The following is a 22,387-nucleotide window of genomic DNA, read 5'->3' as shown; positions in this document are numbered from 1 at the left end:
TAGCTGGGATTACAGGCACCTGCCACCATGCCCGGCTAATTTTTTGTATTTTTAGTAGAGATGGGGTTTCACCATTTTGGTCAGGCTGGTCTCGAACTCCTGACCTCAGGTGATCCACCCACCTCGGCCTCCCAAAGTGCTGAGATTACAGGTATGAGCCACCATGCCCGGCCTTATGTACTATTACTTTTTATTCATCATTTTGTTTTCAGCTGTAGTGTATGAATGATGTTTAAGGAAAGAACAAGAACGCAAAAAACATTTGGGGAAATATTAAAATTAGTACAAAAATCTTTTTCCATACACTATTATAAAAGAACATTTTGTTCTTTTTTCAAATATAAAATGCTATAATGGGATTTTCTTTTTCTGCTTTAACCATGAGACCTATTTTGACATGAAAAGTGTGAAATATTTATTTTTATGTCATCTTTTATATGTGGAAAGCTAAAGGGACCAAACAAACTAACAATATGATTAAATGTTTGAAGTCTAGGTATTGTGGAGATATTTGTCTCTTTCTTAAAATAAATATTTTTCCCCAGTGGGTATCTCAGTTGACATTCTAAAGGGAATACAAGTTGTGAACACGCTATTACAAGCCTGAAAGAGCACAGCAACAAAAATGAAGTATTTTTGTCTCTATTGCATTTGTTTTGAAAAATAAAACCTAAGTCATGTGTTCTTAGCTCCTCCACCCACTGTCAATTTGCATCCCTTGAGAAAATATGATATTCTACTTGTGTTATTAGATGTTTCACAATAGCTTTAAAAACTACGGGGGCAGGCCAGGCACCGTGGCTCACGCGTGTAATCCCAGCACTTTGGGAGCCTGAGGCAGGTGGATCACCTGAGGTCGGGAGTTAGAGGCCAGCCTGACCAATATGGAGAAACCCCATTTCTACTACAAATACAAAATTAGCTGGGCATAGTGGCGGGAGCCTGTAATCCCAGCTACTCGGGAGGCTGAGGCAGGAGAATCACTTGAACCTGGGAGGTGGAGGTTGTGGTGAGCTGAGATTGCGCCATCCCACTCCAGCCTGGGCGACAAGAGTGAAACAATGTCTCAAAAACAAACAAACAAACAAACAAAAAACCCCACAAAACTACCAGGGCAGTAACAAGAGTAACAACAACAAAAAATCGAATGATGCTCATCATTGATGATTTAAAAGATAGTCTTAACATTTATATCCAAATGAAGAAGACATTTTCAAGGTCTCCCTGATGCCTTCTTGTAGAAGCCAGAAATTGATATTATATGTCGGTCCTCTACTCACCTTCCAATATGGCCTTCATTACAAGGTAATACAGAAACACAATGATCACTGTTGAAAGGACATGAACAGAATTCATAGCCATGTTGTGATTTTGTTCTGCCATGGCATTCCTTGTGTCCCTCTTTCTAGTGTTACAGGCAGTAGAAAAAAAAAAAAAAATCAAAGGCCCCGGCTTGTGATTGGGTCAAAGAGTTAAAATACATTAAAACGTCATGACGGTTGCCTCAAGCTTCTTCCAGGTGCTTAAGCCTGGAGGTAGGAATGTACTAGATCCTGGCCAGTTAAAATGTGCTCCCTGGAACTGTGGCAGCATCAACATCCCCTGGGAGCTACTTAGAAAGGCAGACTTTCCGGCCCCACTCAGACATCCTAGATCAGTGTCTGCAGTTTAACAGGATGTCCAAGCAATTCAGATACCCACAAAGGTCTGAAAAGCTCTCAGCCAGAGCAACAACTGATGTCCAGGAAGAGGAATAACTCATATCTCTTTCTCAGTAAAGAGTTATTTTCAGTAATTCTTTGACATGTTTTTAAACTGCATTATTTCACAGATCAACAAATACTTGAAGACAGAAACTGTATAAGTCTCACTGTAGAATTTTATTTTCATTACATCAGAATAAAGTCTGCTTTATTTATAATCACAAGAATGCTTTTTTTCTCTAAGAATTGCACACTCTGGAATGGCTTATGCTAGTTATCTTATTAGTGAAGGGAATATAATAGGTTTCGTGATGCATCTCCTTGGGTAAGTTAAAGTCTGCTCTGATTTTCAAGCGAAGTTTGCTCTGACAAAGAGCTCCTGGACCAAGCATTCCTGTTAGTAAGATATTTCCAAGAGCTCTTGCTTCTAGAGAATCAGGAAATCACAAGCTGTCCCCATTCACTCTAAATACCATGTGGGAATAAAATAAATTTTGCTGGACTTCCAAAAGGAGGGCTGTGGTAAGTTGAGTGGAGTGGATTGAAAAAGACTCCTTGAGAGTTAACTTGATCCCACTGGATTGTAGGATAATAGGACTGCGGGAAAACAGTGTAGTGAGAAGCAGAAATGAAAAAAAAAATGTTTCCAAAGTGGGAATAATAGTCTGAGTGCAAGAGAGAAAATCCAGATTAAAAAGGAAGCCAAATTTGCCAATAGAGAAACAAAAAGTAGAAAGAGGAAGAAGACAATACGGAAGAATGAGATTTATGTCAGGAAGAGAGAGCACAATGATGGAGAAATTAATACCAGAGGAAGGCAGAAATGATGAGGAAATGATCATGGGTGTGGCTGGGAACTTTAGCAGGAAAAAAAGATGGGAATGTAGAGAAAGGGAGGATAAAGGACAAAGGAGTAAGTCTGTGATGCCTGAAAACCGGATGGCTACACACCACCCTTCTCTCAAAAGCGACCCCTCCCATCCAGTCCTACCTGGCCGGAAGGACGGTGGTCACCACTTGAGAGCTTGAGGGTTGTGGGGAGTAAAGATGGGGGAAACAGAGGGATCCTCATGGCAAGTTTCCGACAAGAATGAGGAGGAACCTTCCCCCTGTGTGGAAAAAAAGTGAGGCTGTCATTTTTGTGGCAATGAAATTGATTTCTAAGTCATCTGGTGTTCCCAATTATTTGTCTGGGACGTCTCTTGGAGTGCCTTCTAGAGTATAGTTTTAACCCCTCTGTTTGCCTTTATCTGCTCCAACACCCCCAGTGTGGCATGGCACCTGGCCTCCCACACATGCAATGGAATTAGCATTGAGTTGTCCTCGGCCTTCCCCACTCTCTGTAAAAATTAGTTGTTAAAAATGATCACAACTGTTACTTTTGAGATATTCTCCACAAAATCCCACTACCATCAAGAAACTTGAGAAAAGATAGTGACGAATGATTGACAGCTGTTTGTTCAGTGAACAACACAGTCCAAGGAGCCTGGGCTTAAGAGCACTACTTTTCTCCCCGCAAAGAGCCAGAACTATTTTTTAACATACAAAGTTAATGTTGTTAGCCCTCTATATACATCATGCATTCAAAAAATATTTATTGAACACCAGCTATATGGCAGGTGATGTTCTTGGATGTCTGGAACTCAACAGCGTCAGGGAACGAAACAAAGCCTCTTCCTGTTGTGGAGCTTACATTCTGATGGGTGGGGCAGTACTCAAGGACACACTTAGGAAAGAAGTGTATGACTGAATGAGAGAAAGTGAAAAATGCTATGAAAAACAGAAAGCACAGCAGAATAAACAGGAGAGAGGATGGCAGGGATGGGAGAGTGGTGGAAGGGGGTTGTAAATTTTAATAAAATGGTCATGGAAAGCCTCTGACAGATTTGAGCAAACATTTGAAAGACAGGAGAGAGTTGCCCAAACAGACACTTGGGAGATGAGGAAACAGTCCATACAATGGCTCAAGGTGGGATCCGCCTGTCTTGATGGGGCCTAGCAAGGAGCCCAGTGTGGCCTGAGCAGAGAGTATATCAAGGAGGAAAGGAAGAAAAAATGCAGCAAAAGTGGAGTTAGACTGTATTGGACTTTTAGAGGATTATGGGAGCCATTGAAGGGTCTTCAACAGAGGAGTGACCTGATTTAACTTGTGTTCTAAAAGGATGCCTCTTGGTGACATGTTGAGAATAGATTTTGAGTGTGTACATGTGGCAGCAGGAAGACCAGTTTGGAGGCTACTTAGAAATCCAGGGGAGAGATGATGGAGGCTTTGACTAAAGTGATTGCACTGCAGTTGGTACTCAACAATTATAAAGACGTCTTGACTGCTTTACAATATTTTTTTCAAGTCCTAGGGTTTTTTGGTTCCACCTAAAACACAGACCCAATAAGAAATTTAAGAACTGTAACAGCTCACTGTGTATTTTGCAAAACCTAAGAGTAAGCTTTTTTCTTTTTTGGATAATACAAAAGGTGCAAAGAAAAAGGAAACAAATCTTTCTCAGCCAAATATAGAAAACAATGCATTTTCTATTCTCTCTTATGTACCAAACACAGGCACATGCTGCTGGCTACTCTCTTTGACACAATTTTTCATATACTAGCATAATTAGATAGCGCAAAATCCATTTTGATGCCAAAATGGTTAATCTGCTAAGCTTCTCTCCAATTGTATAAAGTCGTTTGTGTGTCTGTATAAATGTGTTATTGTGTATATGTGTGTGTGTGTGACTCTTTAAAATCTGAAAATATTATTTGAGGAAATTCAAACACCTCCTTGACAAATTCAAAGATTAACCTCAACTATTGATTATAATAAGCACAGAACACTTGTGTCTGTTGATTTCTGTTGACAGAAAATGTATAAACAGGACTCCAAGTGGTGAATTTGCTTCACGAATATGGCCTTAGATATAATATAATACATGGAAAACAGAGACTGTAATCCTGCTCTTGGCAACTGCTTTCCTATTTGGAAGGAAAACTTTCTTCAGTGTTTTCTTCAGCCCAGTATGCCTGCGTTTGCCCTCATGCAATAGCCTTTTCTCTCGTCTCCAAGTACTTCTTCATCAAATATTTCAAAGCATCTAGGAGATTTCCTCTTTGGATTTTCTGTAGGTAAATACAGTCATCCCCTTCATATCCATGGGTTCCACATCTGTGGATTCAACCACTTTTGGGTCAAAACTATTCAGAAGAACCATAAGTGGATGGTTGTGTCTGTACTGAACATGTATAGACATTTTTTCTTGACATTATTCCCTAAACAATACAGTATAACACTATTTACATAGAACTTACATTGTAGTAGGTATGATAAATAACCTAGAAATGACAAAGTACATGGGAGAATATGCATAGATTATATGCAAATACTATACAATGTTATATAAAGGACCTGAGCATCTGTGGATTTGGGTATCCGAGGGGAGTCCTGGAACCAACCATCCATAGATACCAAGGGATGACAGTATTTCTCTTGGTTTGAGGTTGGCCATCTTTTCCCTTTAAAATATTGAAGGTCATAGTTAAATCACGTATTGGTTTCTGGAAATCAATTAAAATTTTACATTAGTTGCTTTAAAGTGTTTTGGATGTGTGTGTTTGATAATTTTCACTATCCTGATTATACCAAAATAGGGCTTTAAAGAAAACAGAGATACACTGAGGATAAAAAATATCTAATGAGTATTAGCAAAATTCATAGAAATCATGCCCAATGACAGGCACACAGAAGTAGAAGTGGAAATAAACCCAAAAGGTTTTCCATCCATGGTTGTGTGGACTTTTCATATATGGCAGGTGGGCAGATGAAAGCCAATGGGATAAAAGTCCACCTCATCCTATTCCCGGTGTTAAAATCATTGTTTGCTGGGAAGACTCTGAATCCCACCAACATGTAGCCCCCTACTCCAGCAGGTGGGGAAGATTCTCTTCTGAGCCTCTGCCCTCTATCCAGTACATTTATCACCATATGTCCACATTTTCTCATCCTCAAGAAAGAAAAATATGGACAAAGGAGGGGGAAAGAAATTGATATGGTAAAGAAAAGGGGGAGGAATCAACGGCATCCATGCGAATCTAAGTTTTAATTTTTGTTTAAATCTCAAACTCAGTTACCTTATGGGGCCAATAGACAATAGAAATCTATGAAACAGCCTAGGGAGTACCATGCAGCCCTAAGGGACAGCTTCTTCTTAGCTTTAGAAATTCTTTGCATGTTTCTATTACAATCTTAGAATCTAATTTTTCAAGAGATGCAGAGTATTTTTGAAATAAAACATTTTCTGATTTTTACATAACAGTGTGATGCTTTTTATCATGCCAACTGTCTCAGCCAAACTATACTTCCCAGAGTTCCCTTTCTGTATGTTTCCAGCTATTGTGGGTTCCATGGAGATTCTTCTGAGAATTGGAAGGCTGATGAGGGAGGCAGCAGTCATTGCGTAATACGCAGGCATTGTTACTGATCTGTTGATTTATATGTCTGGTTGATGAGAAGCAGCAGCTGAGCCTGCAATCACTTCCCCTGCCCGTTGGGTCTTCCTTTAATTGTCTGACTCCTGGGCCAGGTGTGTGTGTGTGTGTGTGTGTGTATGTTCAACTCCGTGACAAAGAGGCTCAGCTTCTGCAGGTTACTCTAGTCACCAACCCTACTTGTAATTTTCCTTTCCTGCTTGCCTGCCAGGGTCCATCATTAAAAAGAGAGACAGCCTTGAGAACAGGGCAGATAGCCATCCACCAAAATTGCATAAGCCAATTACTGTCACACACACACAATCTTTTACTGGCTCTGTTTTTCTAGTTGAATCCTGACTGATACAGATGTAAACTAATTCAAATATTTCAGAAACGCAATGTGGGGACTTTCTATTTCTGGTAATGGCTGATTAGGTTATTTGGACCATCCTCTCCACTGAAAAAAATTAAGAAGCTGGGTTTGATACTAATTTTTTTTTTTTTCCCGATATGGAGTCTCGTGCTGTCACACAGTCTGGAGTGCAGTGGCATGATCTCGGCTCACTGCAGCCTCCACCTCCCAGGTTCCAGCAATTCTCCCACCTCAGCCTCCAGGGTAGCTGGGATTACAGGTGCACACCACCATGCCTGACTAATTTTTGTATTGTTTTCAATAGAGTCAGTGTTTCACCATGTTGGCCAGGCCAGTCTCAGACTCCTGACCTCAAGTGATCCTGCTGTCTTGGCCTCCCAAAGTGTTGGGATTACAGACATGAGCCACCATGCCTGGCCATTAAAACCACCTTTAAAGACCCAGAGAACTACAACAACTTAATGATCAGGGTCAAACTGAAGGGGACATTGAACCTAGACAGGTAATAAGCAAGGAAGCTGCTTTTGCCCTGATAGGCTTTTGCTCATGATGGAAATTGTGTGTTCACCTTTTGATAGCCTTGAAAGGTGAGGCGCCTACGGTCAAGAGCTGAGGCTTTCCCAGAGTGAGGAATCTCACAGGAAAGCTTCCCTGCAACAAGCTAAGACATACAGATTATATATTTGAAAATAAACCAGATAGAACATCTGGAAATAAAATACAAAACCTGAAATTAAACACTCAGTGGATGCATAGAATAGCAGTTTAAACAAAAAATTGTTGCATTACAAAAAGGGTCAGAAAAAAAATTGCCCACAGAGCTGTAAAGAAAGACGAAGGATGGAAAATACTAAAAACAATTCATTGACAGAGGAGATGGAGTAAAAAGGTTCATTTTATTTTATATGCAAATATAAATATGGAATCTTAGAAGGAAAGAAAAAAAACGACAGAAGCCATATTTGCTTTCATGATAGTTTAGAGTTTTTGCAGAACTGAGGAAAGTGGTCCATCTCAAACACATATTTAGACACATTATAGAAAAACTGCACAAAATATAAGAAAAAAATCCTAAATGCTGTTGGTGGGGGTGGGGGGAATACAAATTATCATCAAAAGAACCGTATTAAGACTAACAGTTAACTTCTCAACAACAGCAATAGATGCTAGAGGGTGGTGGAATTTTATCTTCAGTGTGCTAAAGGAAAATAACCACCAACACAAAATTTTATATCCAGTGAAAATATCATTCCAGAATGGAGGAAATGTGGATTCTCATCTATTAATACATTAAACAAATAAAGACATTTCTGCACAAAAACAAAAATAAAAACTCCAAAGAGTTTCCCACTGGTAGACCGCATGAAAGGAACTTCTAGAGGAAGTAAAAGATGATGATCCCAAATGGGCAGAAGATACAAGAAAAAATGTTTCACAAAGAATATGTGAATATGTAGACATATCTAAATGAACCATGATCATAACATAGAATAATAATGTCTTATGTGTTTAAAAGTCTATTGGATTAAATTTCAAAAATAAATTGATAAGGTACCAGTGGAATTAAAATTGTTCCAATGCCCTGGTATTGCCGGGAAGGACAGTAAACATGTCTAAGTTTTACACTCAAGAAAATAAGGCATAACTATATTTGTTTCCTGAAAAGGCAATTATTTATATTGACAAAAATGAAAAAGAATTTTCTTCTACAGAACAAACAAAAACAAAACCACTGTGTGGTTAATTGAGACTTGACAATGAGCAGAAACACTGTCTATAGGCAGCCAGTTTCCACTCTGCAAGTTTGGCTTCTGGGAGAAGATCCAGTAGGTGCTGGCAAGGAAGAATCCATTTCCCCATCAAGCCGCAAAAGATTAGAGGAGGCACAAATGCATTACTTTAAAAAATATTTTATTTTAAATCCCTAAGTTTGCCTTTTCTCTCCCAAACACAGGAGATATCAGCCGCATTTAAGGTTCTGTCTCAGAGCCCAGTGGTAGGTCTAACAAGACTAACTTCAAGCAGAGTGATGAGTCACTCACCCTGTTACAAAGATGTCAGAGGGGAAATAAGGAAAATCAGTCTATATTCTCTTGGTGGAGGAAAAAAAAAGAGCCAGTAGCTACATGATGAAATGTTCTTTGGGAATAAATTAAAATGCCCTAAAGCTTCCCGGAATTCTCTCTTGATGATGAGCTAAATTAAACAGAAACCCTGTGTTCTAAGAAGCATCAAAGACAAATTAAGCATCAGAGAAAAAGTAAATTACACATTTATTGACTGTTTTATGAGGTTATGGAGATAGTTCATTAAATATTCCCCTCAAAAGATGATTCTTCTTATAAAGAGAGTCGGGAGCTGCAAAGTGATCAATAAACATTGGCATATTCACAACAGACTCAAGGCAACTTGTGATTAATCGTGTTTTCTTTTCTTTTTTTTTGAGACAGGGTGGTCTCACTCAGTCGCCCAGGCTGGAATGCAGTGGCACGATCTCGGCTCACTGCAACCTCCGCTTCCCGGGTTCCAGTGATTCTCCTGCCTCAGCCTCCCAAGTAGCCAGGACTACCGGCACCCACCACCATGCCTGGCTAATTTTTGTATTTTGGTAGAGGTGGGTTTCCCCGTGTTTCCTATTGGCTTTGGCAAACCCAGGTATGGAAATCCCCAGGAAACCAATTATTTCACTGAGTCAGAAGACTGGCCAGTGTTTACTGAGTCCATCTTGAAAATTCAACCACTATGGATTTCATAAAAAGGCACACCTCAAACAAAACTGAAACCCACATACACTCAAGGACTGAATCAAATATCTCATTGCTAGAAAACATGCAGTTAAATGTTTCTCCAGAATTCAGAACTCTACTGGAAAGGAGCTAAGTATTGCCTTCTAAGAGTGTCTATTGTTGTTTATAACACAATAAGTTTCCATGGGACTTATGTGCAGCAATGTACAACATCATTTTGTGTCAAATTGAGGCCAAAATATTTTATTGTACAAGTTGCTTCGAGGGACCACCTACTTCCGTTTTCCCCAATGCCCTCAAAATTACCTACAAAATGAATAAACTAATCGAATCTCTTTTTTCATAGGGAAAAAATGAACTCTCTACATGAAAAGATCCTAGTGCATGTCACAGAGTGGGACAATCTAAAATAAACTTTTCACATGTGACTGGCCACATTTAGTCCCCTACCAAATAGCGACCAGAAAGACTGAAGGTCCTGGCTCACATGCAGAATTGAAACAAATTTTTAGCCTGATTTTGACTGAGGCATATTCTCCTATGACTGCTGTTGCAGGATGGTAAAAATGTTGGGAACTCTAGATGACATGCCCATTGTTGAGTAAACCGCTAGCAAAGTCACACTTTGAATGAGGTTTCATGTGTAGTTTGCTCTAAATTGAGCCAGAATAAATACTTCTTTGCCAGTGAAAAACTGTTAACTTTGAGCCATTGGCTTTTCAAATTTCTTTTGCTGAAAGATTTACAAAATACCTGTTTGTTACTTTCAAAGGAGTTGTTTGTTTACCAATGGCTTATAAAATTATATTGATATGATTGGGGTTGATCAAGGTTCAGAATAGCTCAAAATGGTAATATCCCAGAGCAAACAGTAATGTAAAAAAAGAGCTTCCTCCCTGTTAAGAACAAGATTGGGAACATGAAACACATTATTACATTAGTTAGAATAAGTGGATGAAGAGAAAGTAAATTATTATATACAACAACATGGTGAAAGAAATGGAAGAATGGGAAGAAATATGATGTCATGTAGCCTATACATACTTTTGGTGTCTGCAAAAACTTAGCTATGATCAGTCTCTAGTTAAAAAACTTCATCCCATCTTGTTGCAGGAAGTCAGGGACCCCATACGGAGGGACTGGCTGAAGCCATGGCAGAAGAACGTGGATTGTGAAGATTTTATGGACATTTATTAGTTCCCCAAATTAATACCTTTATAATTTCTTATGCCTGTCTTTTCTGCAATCTCTAAACATAAATTGTAAAGATTTCATGGACACTTATCACTTCCCCAATCAATACCCTTGTGATTTCCTATGCCTGTCTTTACTTTAATCTCTTAATCCTGTCAGCTAAGGAGGATGTATGTCGCCTCAGGACCATGTGATAATTGCATTAACTGCACAAATTGTAGAGCATGTGTGTTTAAACAATATGAAATCTGGGCACCTTGAAAAAAGAACAAGATAACAGCAATGTTTAGGAAACAAGAGAGATAACCTTAAACTCTGACCGCTGGTAAGCCGGGCGGAACAGAGCCATATTTCTCTTCTTTCAAAAGCAAATGGGAGAAATATCGCTGAATTCTTTTTCTCAGCATGGAACATCCCTGAGAAAGAGAATGTGCGCCTGCGGGTGGGTCTCTAAACTGGCCCCCCTGGGCGTAGCTGTCTCTTATGGTCGGTCGAGGCTGAAGAGATGCAATAGACTCCAGTCTCCCATAGTGCTCCCAGGCTTATTAGGAAGAGGAAATTCCCGCCTAATAAATTTTGGTCAGACCAGTTGATCTCAAAACCCTGTCTACTGATAAGATGCTATCAATGACAATGGTGCCCGAAACTTCATTAGCAATTTGAATTTTGCCTCGGTCCTGTGGTCCTGTGATCTTGCTCTGCCCCACTTGCCTTGTGATATTCTATTACCCTGTTAAGTACTTGATGTCTGTCACCCACACCTATTTGCACACTCCCTCCCCTTTTGAAAATCTCTAATAAAAACTTGCTGGTTTTTGCAGCTTGTGGGGCATCACGGATCCTACCAACGTGTGATGTCTCCCCCGGACACCCAGCTTTAAAATTTCTCTCTTTTGTACTCTGTCCCTTTATTTCTCAAGCTGGCCGATGCTTAGGAAAAATAGAAAAGAACTTATGTGAATATCAGGGCAGATTCCCCGATACCATCTGTAAATTAGTTGAGGGAGGAACTCTATTCTCCTCAGTAACCTGTGGCAAAGTTTGGCATGCTTTCTTCTTCATAAGAAGGTTACAATTGTCTTTAGTGTTACCTGCTGCAATGTCAGCTCACGTTCCTCATCCAAAACCCAGTAATGGAACCATTCATAAAGTTCTAGATGTCATGAAATCACTCTGTTTTCTTATCTGACTGAATGGAACTGACTCTGCGGACTTGTTTTAGAGATACTATTGATCAGTTTCATTTCCTTGGGTTGTTGTTTTGTTTCTGCTTTTGCTAATTTCCCTCATGTCTATGTCAAGATTCAAAGCCTGTTTCAGTACTAGATGTGGAGAGGGATTATTTCAAAGCCACTGTTACTGTATTTTCCATCCATGCCCCACAGTTACAGGAGCATCAGTGACTGCTACGCTGGCCTGGCCTCTCCTCACCACCCATTTATTAATACCTACTTTGCTGTCCTGTGCTTTAGTCTTTCTTCACATGCCTCACACTGGATTTTGTTCTTTTACTCTACTGTCTATTACTGCTCCTCTTGTCATTGTCATTTCCCTTTATTAACCACCATGTCCTACAATGTTAACAGTCATGATTTATTATTTTATTAATAAAATCACAGCTTTAAGGCACAATGTTTTTAAGCCATGAAGAAAAACCCTCAAGAAGTGCTTTAATTTGACATGGAACCAACAATCTTCATGGGCAACCTTCAAATCCAGACACAAAAAGATGGTCATGGAGCAACCTCATGGAAGAAAAGCACAGAGGAATTCATCATGGTACCTATTTACAATAAAAAATGCAGACAATAGAACTACTAAAAATTCATAGAGACACTTCAGATCTCTTTCCAAGGGGCCAAAAAGGAAGAAACAAAAAATTGTTATGAACATGGCTGTAACATACACTGTATGTTACTTATCTACCCAATTGCTATTTCCCCTCTATTTCTTTGATGATAAAATATCAGTTTTGTTCAGGTACCTGATGACCATGGAATTGAGGAAAACTGAACTCTCTCTAGCCTTGTGAGTGAATCTTAATTACTCTAAGCCAATCATGAAAGTTATACCCTACTGCCCATGATTGGTTTAAGAATGGGAATATGAGGCCATTGTACCCAATGAGGAAACACCAGCTAGGGGGGATGTAGGAAGGTTTTTCTCAATCCTAGAAAGGGTTACAAAATGAAGACATTTGCTACACGGCCTTTGAGTGGTTTCATGTAAGGTTATGATGCGTGGAGCTAGGGCAGACATCTCATGACTGAGTTCATGGCCTGGAGCTAGAAGGCAACAACAGTGGAAATTCTAAAAATACCTGGAGATGAAATTGTTAAGCCACTAAATTAATCATTGTTACAACTGTAGTACCTCTGAATTTCCAGTAACGTGGCTTACTAAATACTATAACTGTTGAAGCCAGTTTTAGTTGGGCTTATTGTAAAATTGCAGCTGAATGCACCCTGACTGCTAATAAATTGGCCAAAAGTTATTAGTTCTTTTCATGTCCAGTTATATCCAGGGAAGAAGTTTAAGGGTGCTTCCACATTTACTGAGGTTGATTTTAATCATGATGACCTAGAGCAGTAACATGAAAATCTTTGTATGGGTTATTGATACTGAGAGTTATATAATTTAAACACATTAATGATTTTACATTCACATTTTATCTGTAAGTAAAATAGTTAATATTGTTGAACCAAAACACACACATGAAAAAAAAAAGCAAAATGAAACTCTGAAAAGAACCATATTCCCTAAATTTTTTTGAAATACAAAAACTAGCTGAGCCATCAACCATAAGCAAATTCTATTATGTCAGTGTACAAAGTAATGACAAATTTAAATCCAGACAGCATAGATTAGAAATGTATGTATCTGAATATATCACCTGAGACTGATTATTATTAAAGTGTTTCTTAAATTTCAGTCAAACTGGATCTTTTGCTCTAAATAATTTGAGCATTTTAAAAAGATCAATCCTGATTGGAAAGTATAGCAATTTCTGAAATTATGTTAAAATTTATTCCACTTTATTAGTGCATAATCAACCTGAGAGGGTGGCTGAGAAGATCTACATTATATGTTTATAGGAGAAACATAAGAATTAGCACCATATCTAAGAAATTATTAATTTTTGCTTGAGAATCTATATTGCCAACCTTAAAAACTTAGAAATTAAAAATATTAAATGTCTTATATAATAAATATGAAAGCATAAGAGCACAAAGAACCATGAAAATATATTTAGAATTATCCACAAGAAATCTATAAGAAGTAAATTGGTGAATGAAACAATTAAATAAAACTAACGTTTTTTAACTTTGAGGACTCAAGAAATACTTGTGTGGAATGGCAGTAATTTTTAGAGTAGATATTTTAAATTGAAAATAGAAGGGCAGGAAAATTGAAAAACACAATTTCCACAAACAGAAAACTATTCAGTGATGAATCAAAATGGAAGGAATGTTCTAAAACTGAGATGCCATTTGCTAATCTCAAAGTATTTGATCTACAGATATTCAGTTCATTCAAAGTTAATATTCATAAGACAATTAATTTTAACCAAACAATGAACATAAGATAATTTTAAAGCAGAGCCCCAATCAACTGTTACTATGGGAAAGAAAAGATTTGCTTTTCTCTGATTTATGAGACTATTTTGCTGGATAAAAACCAAAGTGATTTTGGTGCAGGGCATCCTCTGCTGGACAGAGGGTGGCATTACAACATTACATCAGCTATTTAGAACTGAAGTTTACTTGGCAGTATCCAAACTGAAGATTTGGTTAGTCTCTGATTCTCCAGGGGAAAGGGATTATAAAAATACCTTTGTCTGAGCCATACCCCAGATTAGTTAAAGCCAAATCTCTGGGGCTGGGTTCTGCACATTTGCAGTTTTTAAAAGCTCACCAGGTGATGATAAATGCTTACTCAATATTGCTATATTTTATCCTTCACTGAGAAAGATACATGAGTTTCATATGCAAGAACTGATCTGAGACTGTGTACAAGGTACTTACATAAACCAAGAAGGTTTTATTCTTACTAAATGGAAATCAAATAAAATAATTGTGCATTTTAATTCAGTTCTGTTTACCTTGGGCTTTTCATCCAGGATCTGCTGACGTATTTCCTTGTGTTTCTCTACGAGTTTTTCTTGTCGTTTACTTTGCGCTTCTTCTAGCTATAAGAAAAGTTACAAGAAACATTACTTTCATCTAAACATTTAAAAGTGCATGTTTTCAGAAAATACTGAAAGCTTTTCAGATCTATGGCTTACATTTGATTATTTGATCTCCTGATCAAGAACTACACTTACAAGTAAAGGAAACTGTAGTAAGTGTTGAAGCTAGGTGATAGGAACACAAGGGTGGGAGGTGGTGATCAATGGACTGTACCGTTCTTACCATTTTATAAAAATGTAAACATTTCTATGACATTAAATTGGAAAAAAAAAAAAAAAAGGACAGCCCTTCGAGGTTGCCATCATCTCTATCATTGATGACAATTAAAAGTTCTTTTGGGAAAACTCATTTACAATATGTTTCCGGGCTCTTGACTTTAGAAATGACTCGAGTGTCTATTTTTAGATGAATCCTTTTACATAGTGGTTTGCAATTCAACTTGCAAAAATGTTGATTAAGGAGTGCCTACCCTGTGAAACAGCTCTGCTAGGTGCTAGTGATAAAAAGATATGACAAGGCATGACATTTCCTTCCAGAAGCTCACAGCGAGCTCACCAAATGTTCACACATGGTTTGCAAAGGAGAGAGCGTGATGAGTCCACATACCCTCTTGATATACTGCACCACTTCCTGGATATATGACCGGATCATCTCTGTCTTCTCCCTAAAAGCAAATGATGAATACATCATTATACCAACTCATCAAAAATTGACAAATGGGAATCTCAGACTTCTAGATGAAAGGTTACAGAACTCTCAACATTCTTTTTCTTTTTTCCTTATTTTTATTTATTTATTTATTGGAGACAAGGTTTCGCTCTGTTGCCCAGGGTAGAGTGCAGTGGCACCATCATGGCTCACTGAAGCCTTGACCTCCCGCGCTGAAGCCATCCTCCGGCCTCAGCCTTCTGAGTAGCTGGGAGTTACAGGTGTGCACCACCACACCCAGCTAATTTTAAAATTTTTTTGTAGAGACAGTCTCCCTGTGTAGCCCAGGCCCCTCTTGAACTCCTGGCCTCAAGCAATCCTCCCACCTAAGCCTTTCAAAGTGCTGAGATTACAAGTGTGAGCCATAGCAACATTCTTATTACTGCTACAAGAAAGGTATAATCTGCCAGCCTCCAGACAAAGGTCAGGTTCCTCCCAAGGCACAGGCTCTGTTTTCACTAAATGCCAGGAAGATTATGGGTAGGAAGTGAGGATTTAGCCTTTCCCTGAGGGAAGCTCTTTGCTTACTCTTTATCTAAAAGGCCCTGGGTGTGCCTCACTCTTTTATTGAACCAGTCTTTGCTTGAGTCTTCCCTGTTAAAAACCTTACCAAAAGAATCTTTTGAAAGGCTGACTAGAGGAGAAACTTCACGAAGGAGTCTTTGACTGGTTATGAACCTGTGACTCTGATGTACAGAATAAAATAATTCCCAGATGAGCTGTTGGGGAGAGGGGACACTTTTGACTTACTCTTCCATCTGACTTTTGTCTTTGGATTTAGCTTCTGTTATCTTCTCCTGCCTCTTTTTATCCATTTTCTTCTTTAATTCTTTCTTTTCTCTGAAGTCACAATGGAAGTAAAAGAGAAAAAAGAGGCAAATCAGATGGGAATTTGTGTTGAATAAATTCAGATGCACATGTCAATTGTAATGGGAATGAAGGCTTACTTCTCACAGATTTCTTTGAGCTTCTTTAACTGATTGTTCTGACACTCTTCTGCGACATCCGTCAACTTTTGAATAAGCTGGAAAAAGAAAATGTCAGTTTGCTATTTCAAATGTTCGCAAACAGAGCTTCCTTCCCACCTCCCTCAAACAACAGAATCTATAGTTAGAAAATCTGTGATGGATGTTTCACAATAGTTAAAGTTGTCAGACATCTAACATTGGCAATGAGGACAATTTAGAACCATCATATTATCTAGGCTTATGGGTTTTAATATGAAATTCTTCTTCTTATCTCTTTTTAAATAAACAGAATTCATTAGATTGTTGTGGCAGTTACTATAGCCCAGCTCAGTGCGAAGACAACTTACAATGTAGAACCTGGTTCCAATCTCTACCCTAAGACTTATTAAAAGTGAAATTTGGTGCAAGACCCTGCATTTTCAGAACCTACATTTTCTCAGTTGATCACTGTCTTTATGTCTTGGAGGTGCTGTGAAGCTCAAAATAAAAATAAGTATGACACAAATGTAAGTTATAATCAACAGCAAGTTATAATTCGTGGCTCACAACTATCACTCATTGTTGAATTGCTTTGACGATGACATGAGTTTCCCATCTTAGAAGCTGACATTTATGTTCTTGTGTGGCTAATTTCCAGTAGATATAAAGAACATCAGAAATTCTCTTTGTGCTTTCATTGAACTGTCACTACATCACTGTGAACACAAGTATTTATTGTCATACATCTATTATCAAATCAAGCCCCAAGGGGGCATCAATTGTGTTTTTGTATCCTTGATATTCTGCACAATTCCTAATATTCACTTGATACCCAGTAAGTGTTTGCCAATTACATGAAGGTAATTTTGCCTGGTAATCTTTTCCTTTTTTCCTCATGAGGAACCTGGAGAACCTTCTGCAAGGTTTTCAGGTGGCTGTAGCAACTGGACTCAACCCTTCCTACTGGAGCACCAAATAGATGGTGTGGACATCCTCTGAAAGCCCCCACTGCTTTTCCCATAGATGGAGATTCTCTTTCCCAAAAACATATAAGGCAAGCTGAGTTGACCAGTCTTATATAAGTGTAGCTGTAATAGTGACAAGACAAATCATAATACCACAAACTTTTGAGACAGCCAAGTATAAGTGGGTCCCCGGAAAAACTGCAACGGGCCTGCTCACTGGGAGGAATGCACACTGAGGTGGAGCCACAGAAATCCACCCCATTTGCAGCAGGGAGGAGCCAGGCCACTCCTCTTCCTGGGTGGAACTTGGAATTCAATCTGCAAGGTGGGAAGCACACTAGCAGGGACTCCAGCCTTGCAGAGAGAACCTGTTTCCCTCTTTTACTTTTAACACAATAAAACCCTGTCCTCCTCACTCTTCAAATTGTCTTCAAGCCTAACTTTTTGTGGCCATGTGACAAGGACCCCGTCTTTAGCTGAACTAAGGATAGGGTCCTACAACACTTTAACTGATAATTTCTATATGTCAGGCATAGTTTTAAAAGATTCACATGTGGCTGGGCACAGTGGCTCACACTTAAATTCCAGCACTTTGGGAGGCAGAGGCAGGCGGATCGCTTGAGGTCAGGAGTTTGAGACTAGCCTGGCCAACATGGTAAAACCCTGTCTCTACTAAAAATACAAAAAGTTAGCCAGGTGTGGTGGCGGGCGCCTGTATTCCCAGCTACTTGGGAGGCTGAGGCAGGAGAATCACTTGAACCCGGGAGGTGGAGGTTGCAGTGAGCCGAGATCGCACCACTGCACTCCAGCAACTCTGGGCACACTCTAGGCAACAAGAGCAAAACTCCGTCTCAAAAAAAAAAAAAAAATATTCACATGTATTTATTTAATTCTGAGAATTACCCTATGCGGTTGGTGTTATTATTTTTGTTTTACATAAGAACACGCTGACACATCTGGCTCAAGCTCTGGGCTCAGGGCCCCAGAGCTGGTAAGTGGCTGAGCTGGGTACAAACCCAGAGAAATCAGGTTCCATGGCTTGGAAGAGAATTACAATACGGAATCCACATTCATTGAAAATTATCATGAAATTTGATGCATTCATCTGTGAAGTGGATTAAATCGGAACAAATATTAACTAGAACTTGGGCCAGCAGAAAGCCTATTTGATCATTCAAAAGGGATTGCCTAATCATGATTATCACAGTTAAAGAAATCATGAGGCATTACTTTGTAGTCATGCCATTTATCAAGCTGTCTAGATGTAAAATTCCAATGTGCAAAGACTCTGGCCATTTCCTTGGGGTCTCCTGCAATGCCTCTATTTAGCTGAAAGTGTCCTCTCACTAGCACCTTCCCTTCCCTAGAGGGCTTTTCTCCTCTTCCAATCACCTGAAGGAGTTACAGAGAGTTATCCAGGGATCACCTTCCTTGGCTGCAACATCAGAATCACGTGGGGGAACTTCTTAAAAATACAGATTCCAGGACCTATGGACTCCAGATGTCTAGGGGTAGGGCCTGGGAATCAATATTCTCAAAATCTCCCGAGGTGATTTGGGTGCTTTGTGCCAGACTTGAAGTGGGAGGTTGTCTTGGTGGACCCTCCCTCATTCTACAAGCCACTGCTAAGTCTCCCAGCAACTCTTTTGAATTCAGTAACAATTATATTTCTGTTTCCATGTTCTCATCTCTATCATTCACCTGACTTCAGAATATTTTCTTGATTATGCCAGCATCCGCTCACACGTACTGTTTCCTTTCCACCTACAGCCCTTATCCTCAGCAGCATCGGCCTCCAGTCAATATTGAGACTAAGCTGGAGAACTCACAGACCTTCTGCCCACTCAGTTCTGACTTTTATGTTGGTTTGGTGTCAGGCTCCACACCACTGTCAGTGCCATACTCCCGCCAGACTCCCCAGAAGTTCCCTGTCTGCTGCGTCCTTTTGTCTCCCTCTTAGCTCCCATCACACCCCCTGCATTTGCCCTTTACCCCTTGCAGAACTAGTTTCCACCTCCTGTGGTCCCAGAACACACATTTATCTAAACTATGCGATTCAGCCACGATGCAATGGATATTTATTAAGCACCTACTAAATAGCAGGCACTGTTCTAGAAACTCTGAGCTGACGGCCTGGTTTTCTAGATTTTGCTACTCAAAGTGTGGTCCACGTACCAGTGGCAAGAGCATCACCAGGGAGCACATTAGAAATGTAAGTTCTCAGGCCCTACTCCAGATCAACTAAGTCAGAATCTACATGTTCAACAAAATTCCCAGGAGATTTGAGTGCACATTAGAGTTTGAAAAGCATTGTCTTGGTGGTTGTGGAAGATGGAGACAATCTGGAAGAAACCATTTCAATTTCTCTCTGCCCCTTCCCTTTCTAAGCCAGTCTTATGTGATTCTCCCCTTTGACTGCCCAGATAACTCTGGGTGTTGGCCCCCTAATTGGTTTTTCCTATAGGGTATCATTTACAGACATACCTTTTGTATGTAAATATCTTATTATTGCCCCCACAAAGGGATGTCACCATTTCATCCTTCCATTCTTAATAAATGTTTAGAATCCCAGGCTCTATACAAAATAGGCACTGAAAAAAATGATTGTGAATGAAATCTTTTAAGTTTCAAAACTACGCTGGACCCAATCTCAGTGATAGCTATGAAAGCTCACATTCAAGCCACAGGCTGCCTTATTGGAAATACTTTTAAAATTATATAGGTTTGGTGTTTAACAAGTTAAATTTGCTCCTTCAGGAAAAATCATCTTAATGTGAAATCCAGGTGTATTTTTTAAACTGAGGCTTTTGCACGCAATTAAATGAAAATGGTGCTTCCCTAGAATCCCAAGGAGTATATGTTTTAAAAGGATATCTCTGTTTAATATGTAAAATATGTAAATGTCCTACTGTGCTCAGTTTGCCTTCATCTCCCCCATATTGCCTTACTACACAGCCCCACCTCTGCTCATCTCAGCCTTTTTTTTTGAGACACAGTGTCACTCTATTGCCCAGGCTGCAGTGCAATGGTGCAATCTCGGCTCACTGCAACCTCCACTTCCTGGGTTCAAGGGATTGTCGTGCCTTAGCCTCCCGAATAGCTGGGATTCCAGGCGTGTGCCACCATACCCAGCTAATTTTTGTAATTTTAGTAGAGACAGGGTTTCACCATGTTGCCTAGGCTGTTCTCGAACTCCTGACCTCATGTGATCTGCCCTTCTCAGTCTCCCAAACTGCTGGGATTACAGGTGTGAGCCACCGAGCCCGACCTCAGCTATTTTTCAGAAGACCCTCACTCTTACTGAAATTCTGCCCATACAGCATTTACTATTTTTATTTAAATTTTGTCTACTGAAGCTCCAGGAGACAGAATAATTAATATTATGATTCTGTTAATATTAAATAGTATGCCACTACTGTCCAACTCACATTAAATTGGCAATGGGATTTTATACGGGCATCAATAATTTATCTCTTTTTTATGCTACAAAGAGAGGATTTGAGGTACACCTGTAGTTTTCTCTACCCAATACTAACTACTTCTCCAGGAAGAACTTCCTCTGCTTTCTGAGAATGGCCTCACCCACATGCTTCCCTTGGGAACTACTGTATTTTTTACCCCCCATCTCTTGGCCAAGGTAATTGGTCCAGGGGAGGCATTAATCCAAGTTGGGTCAGTCATACTCTGACTTCTGGTTGCAGGCTGGGTCATCATAGGACCCAAACAAGGTTTTCTCCAAGATTTTTCCTACATGTCAATGGAGAAATAAAACTCAGAAGGGATCAGTGCCTGTATTTTCTATCAAGGGGAAGCCTGTCTGCTACTTTGGAAAAGAATAACACTAATATGCAGAGAAAAGCAGGCGCAGAGTTTGGACAGCCCCCTTTCTTATGTGATATACCCTTTGTACTTTTCTAGTATATACCCTTCTGGCCTAAGTTAGTCTAGCATGGAATTCCGTGGCTTGCAATCAAAAGAATAATGACAAAATAAAAACAAACGAAAACAGAAATAAAACAACTCTGCTTAATCTCTAAACAAGATAAACTTCTGTGTTTTGGGCTCAAAGTTCTTACTGCATAAGATGTGAAAATAGTACCCGGAAGAGTCATTTTTCATATAATAATTGAAGTACTTTTTGACTAACATAAAGGCAAGGTATACCAACTTTTGTTGTATTTATCAGCAGGCTGGCTCTGTTCAAAGAGCCATTCAATCATTTATTAGTCACAAAACTCTGAAATAAACTGACTATTAAAGGTAGAGAAGAAGCAAAAATTCACTTGGACTTCCTAGGAAATAAATTAAGAAGGTATGTGGTAAACTGAATGGTAGTAAACAACATTTAATTTTCACTTTTGGTATGATTTTTTGTTTTTCTGTCCCAAAGGAACAGACACATCTCAATTACTTTGCTGGTTTGTTTGCCATTCATGATAACTCTCCCAGCTCGATGTTCCAAACCTTTTAAGGAATTAACAGAAAGGCCCTGGGGAATAAAACTTCACGCTTGTTCTCAACTCTGCTAAATTTCACTTGGTTTAGTCATTTGAGGGCAAGAAAATGGTTTCCATGGAGGAGAATAATTCCTTGACTCTAACTCAAAAGGGATAAAAAATATGTGGACAGAAATTGGTATGTTTGGAATCTCTTCTAAGAAGGATAATCTTGGAATATAGGCAAAAAGCCAAGTCTAGAATATTCATATTTTGGGCTCAACACATCTTCCTTTCCCTTCCACTAATGTCTAAAGAAGATGCCTCTTTCTTTCCTTTTAGTCTAAGCATTTACTCTGGATTTTTCACTATACATTGTTTTTCTTCTACAAGAAATTAATTTACAAAACATCTGAACTAAGTAATGATCTACACAGCAAGCACATCACTAACAATTTGAAAACAAGGTAGAGGCAAGGAGGATCACTTGAAGCCAGGAGTTTGAGACCAACCTGGGCAACATAGTGAGACCTATCTCTTAAAAAATAGAGAAAATTAGCTGGGCGTGGTGGTGCATGCCTGTAGTCCCAGCTACTTGGGAGGCTGAGGTAGGAGGACCACTAGAGCCCAGGAGATGGAGGCTGCAGTGCACCAAGTTTGTACCAC

General features: G+C 39.3%; 1 protein-coding gene across 5 annotated transcripts in view; it reads right to left on the bottom strand.

The window, feature by feature from the left end:
- The window catches only part of PLCB1 (phospholipase C beta 1), a 749,553-nt gene that overhangs the window by 80,800 nt on the left and 646,366 nt on the right, over positions 1-22,387 (bottom strand). For 3 of the 5 annotated variants that reach the window (XM_054468236.2, XM_063659059.1, XM_063659061.1), the window contains 4 exons: positions 16,321-16,397; positions 16,124-16,213; positions 15,272-15,329; positions 14,578-14,664 (listed from right to left, as the gene is read on the bottom strand). In XM_054468236.2, the coding sequence (XP_054324211.1) occupies positions 14,578-14,664; positions 15,272-15,329; positions 16,124-16,213; positions 16,321-16,397 (312 nt within the window). Of the gene's footprint in view, positions 1-2,694; positions 2,813-14,577; positions 14,665-15,271; positions 15,330-16,123; positions 16,214-16,320; positions 16,398-22,387 lie in introns of all 5 variants that reach the window. The other 2 variants (XM_063659060.1, XM_054468237.2) reach the window with 1 other exon arrangement.

The sequence above is a fragment of the Pongo pygmaeus genome, chromosome 21, assembly GCF_028885625.2.
Source record: "Pongo pygmaeus isolate AG05252 chromosome 21, NHGRI_mPonPyg2-v2.0_pri, whole genome shotgun sequence".
Lineage (NCBI taxonomy): Eukaryota > Metazoa > Chordata > Mammalia > Primates > Hominidae > Pongo > Pongo pygmaeus.
This window is presented reverse-complemented; position numbering and strand designations above follow the sequence as displayed.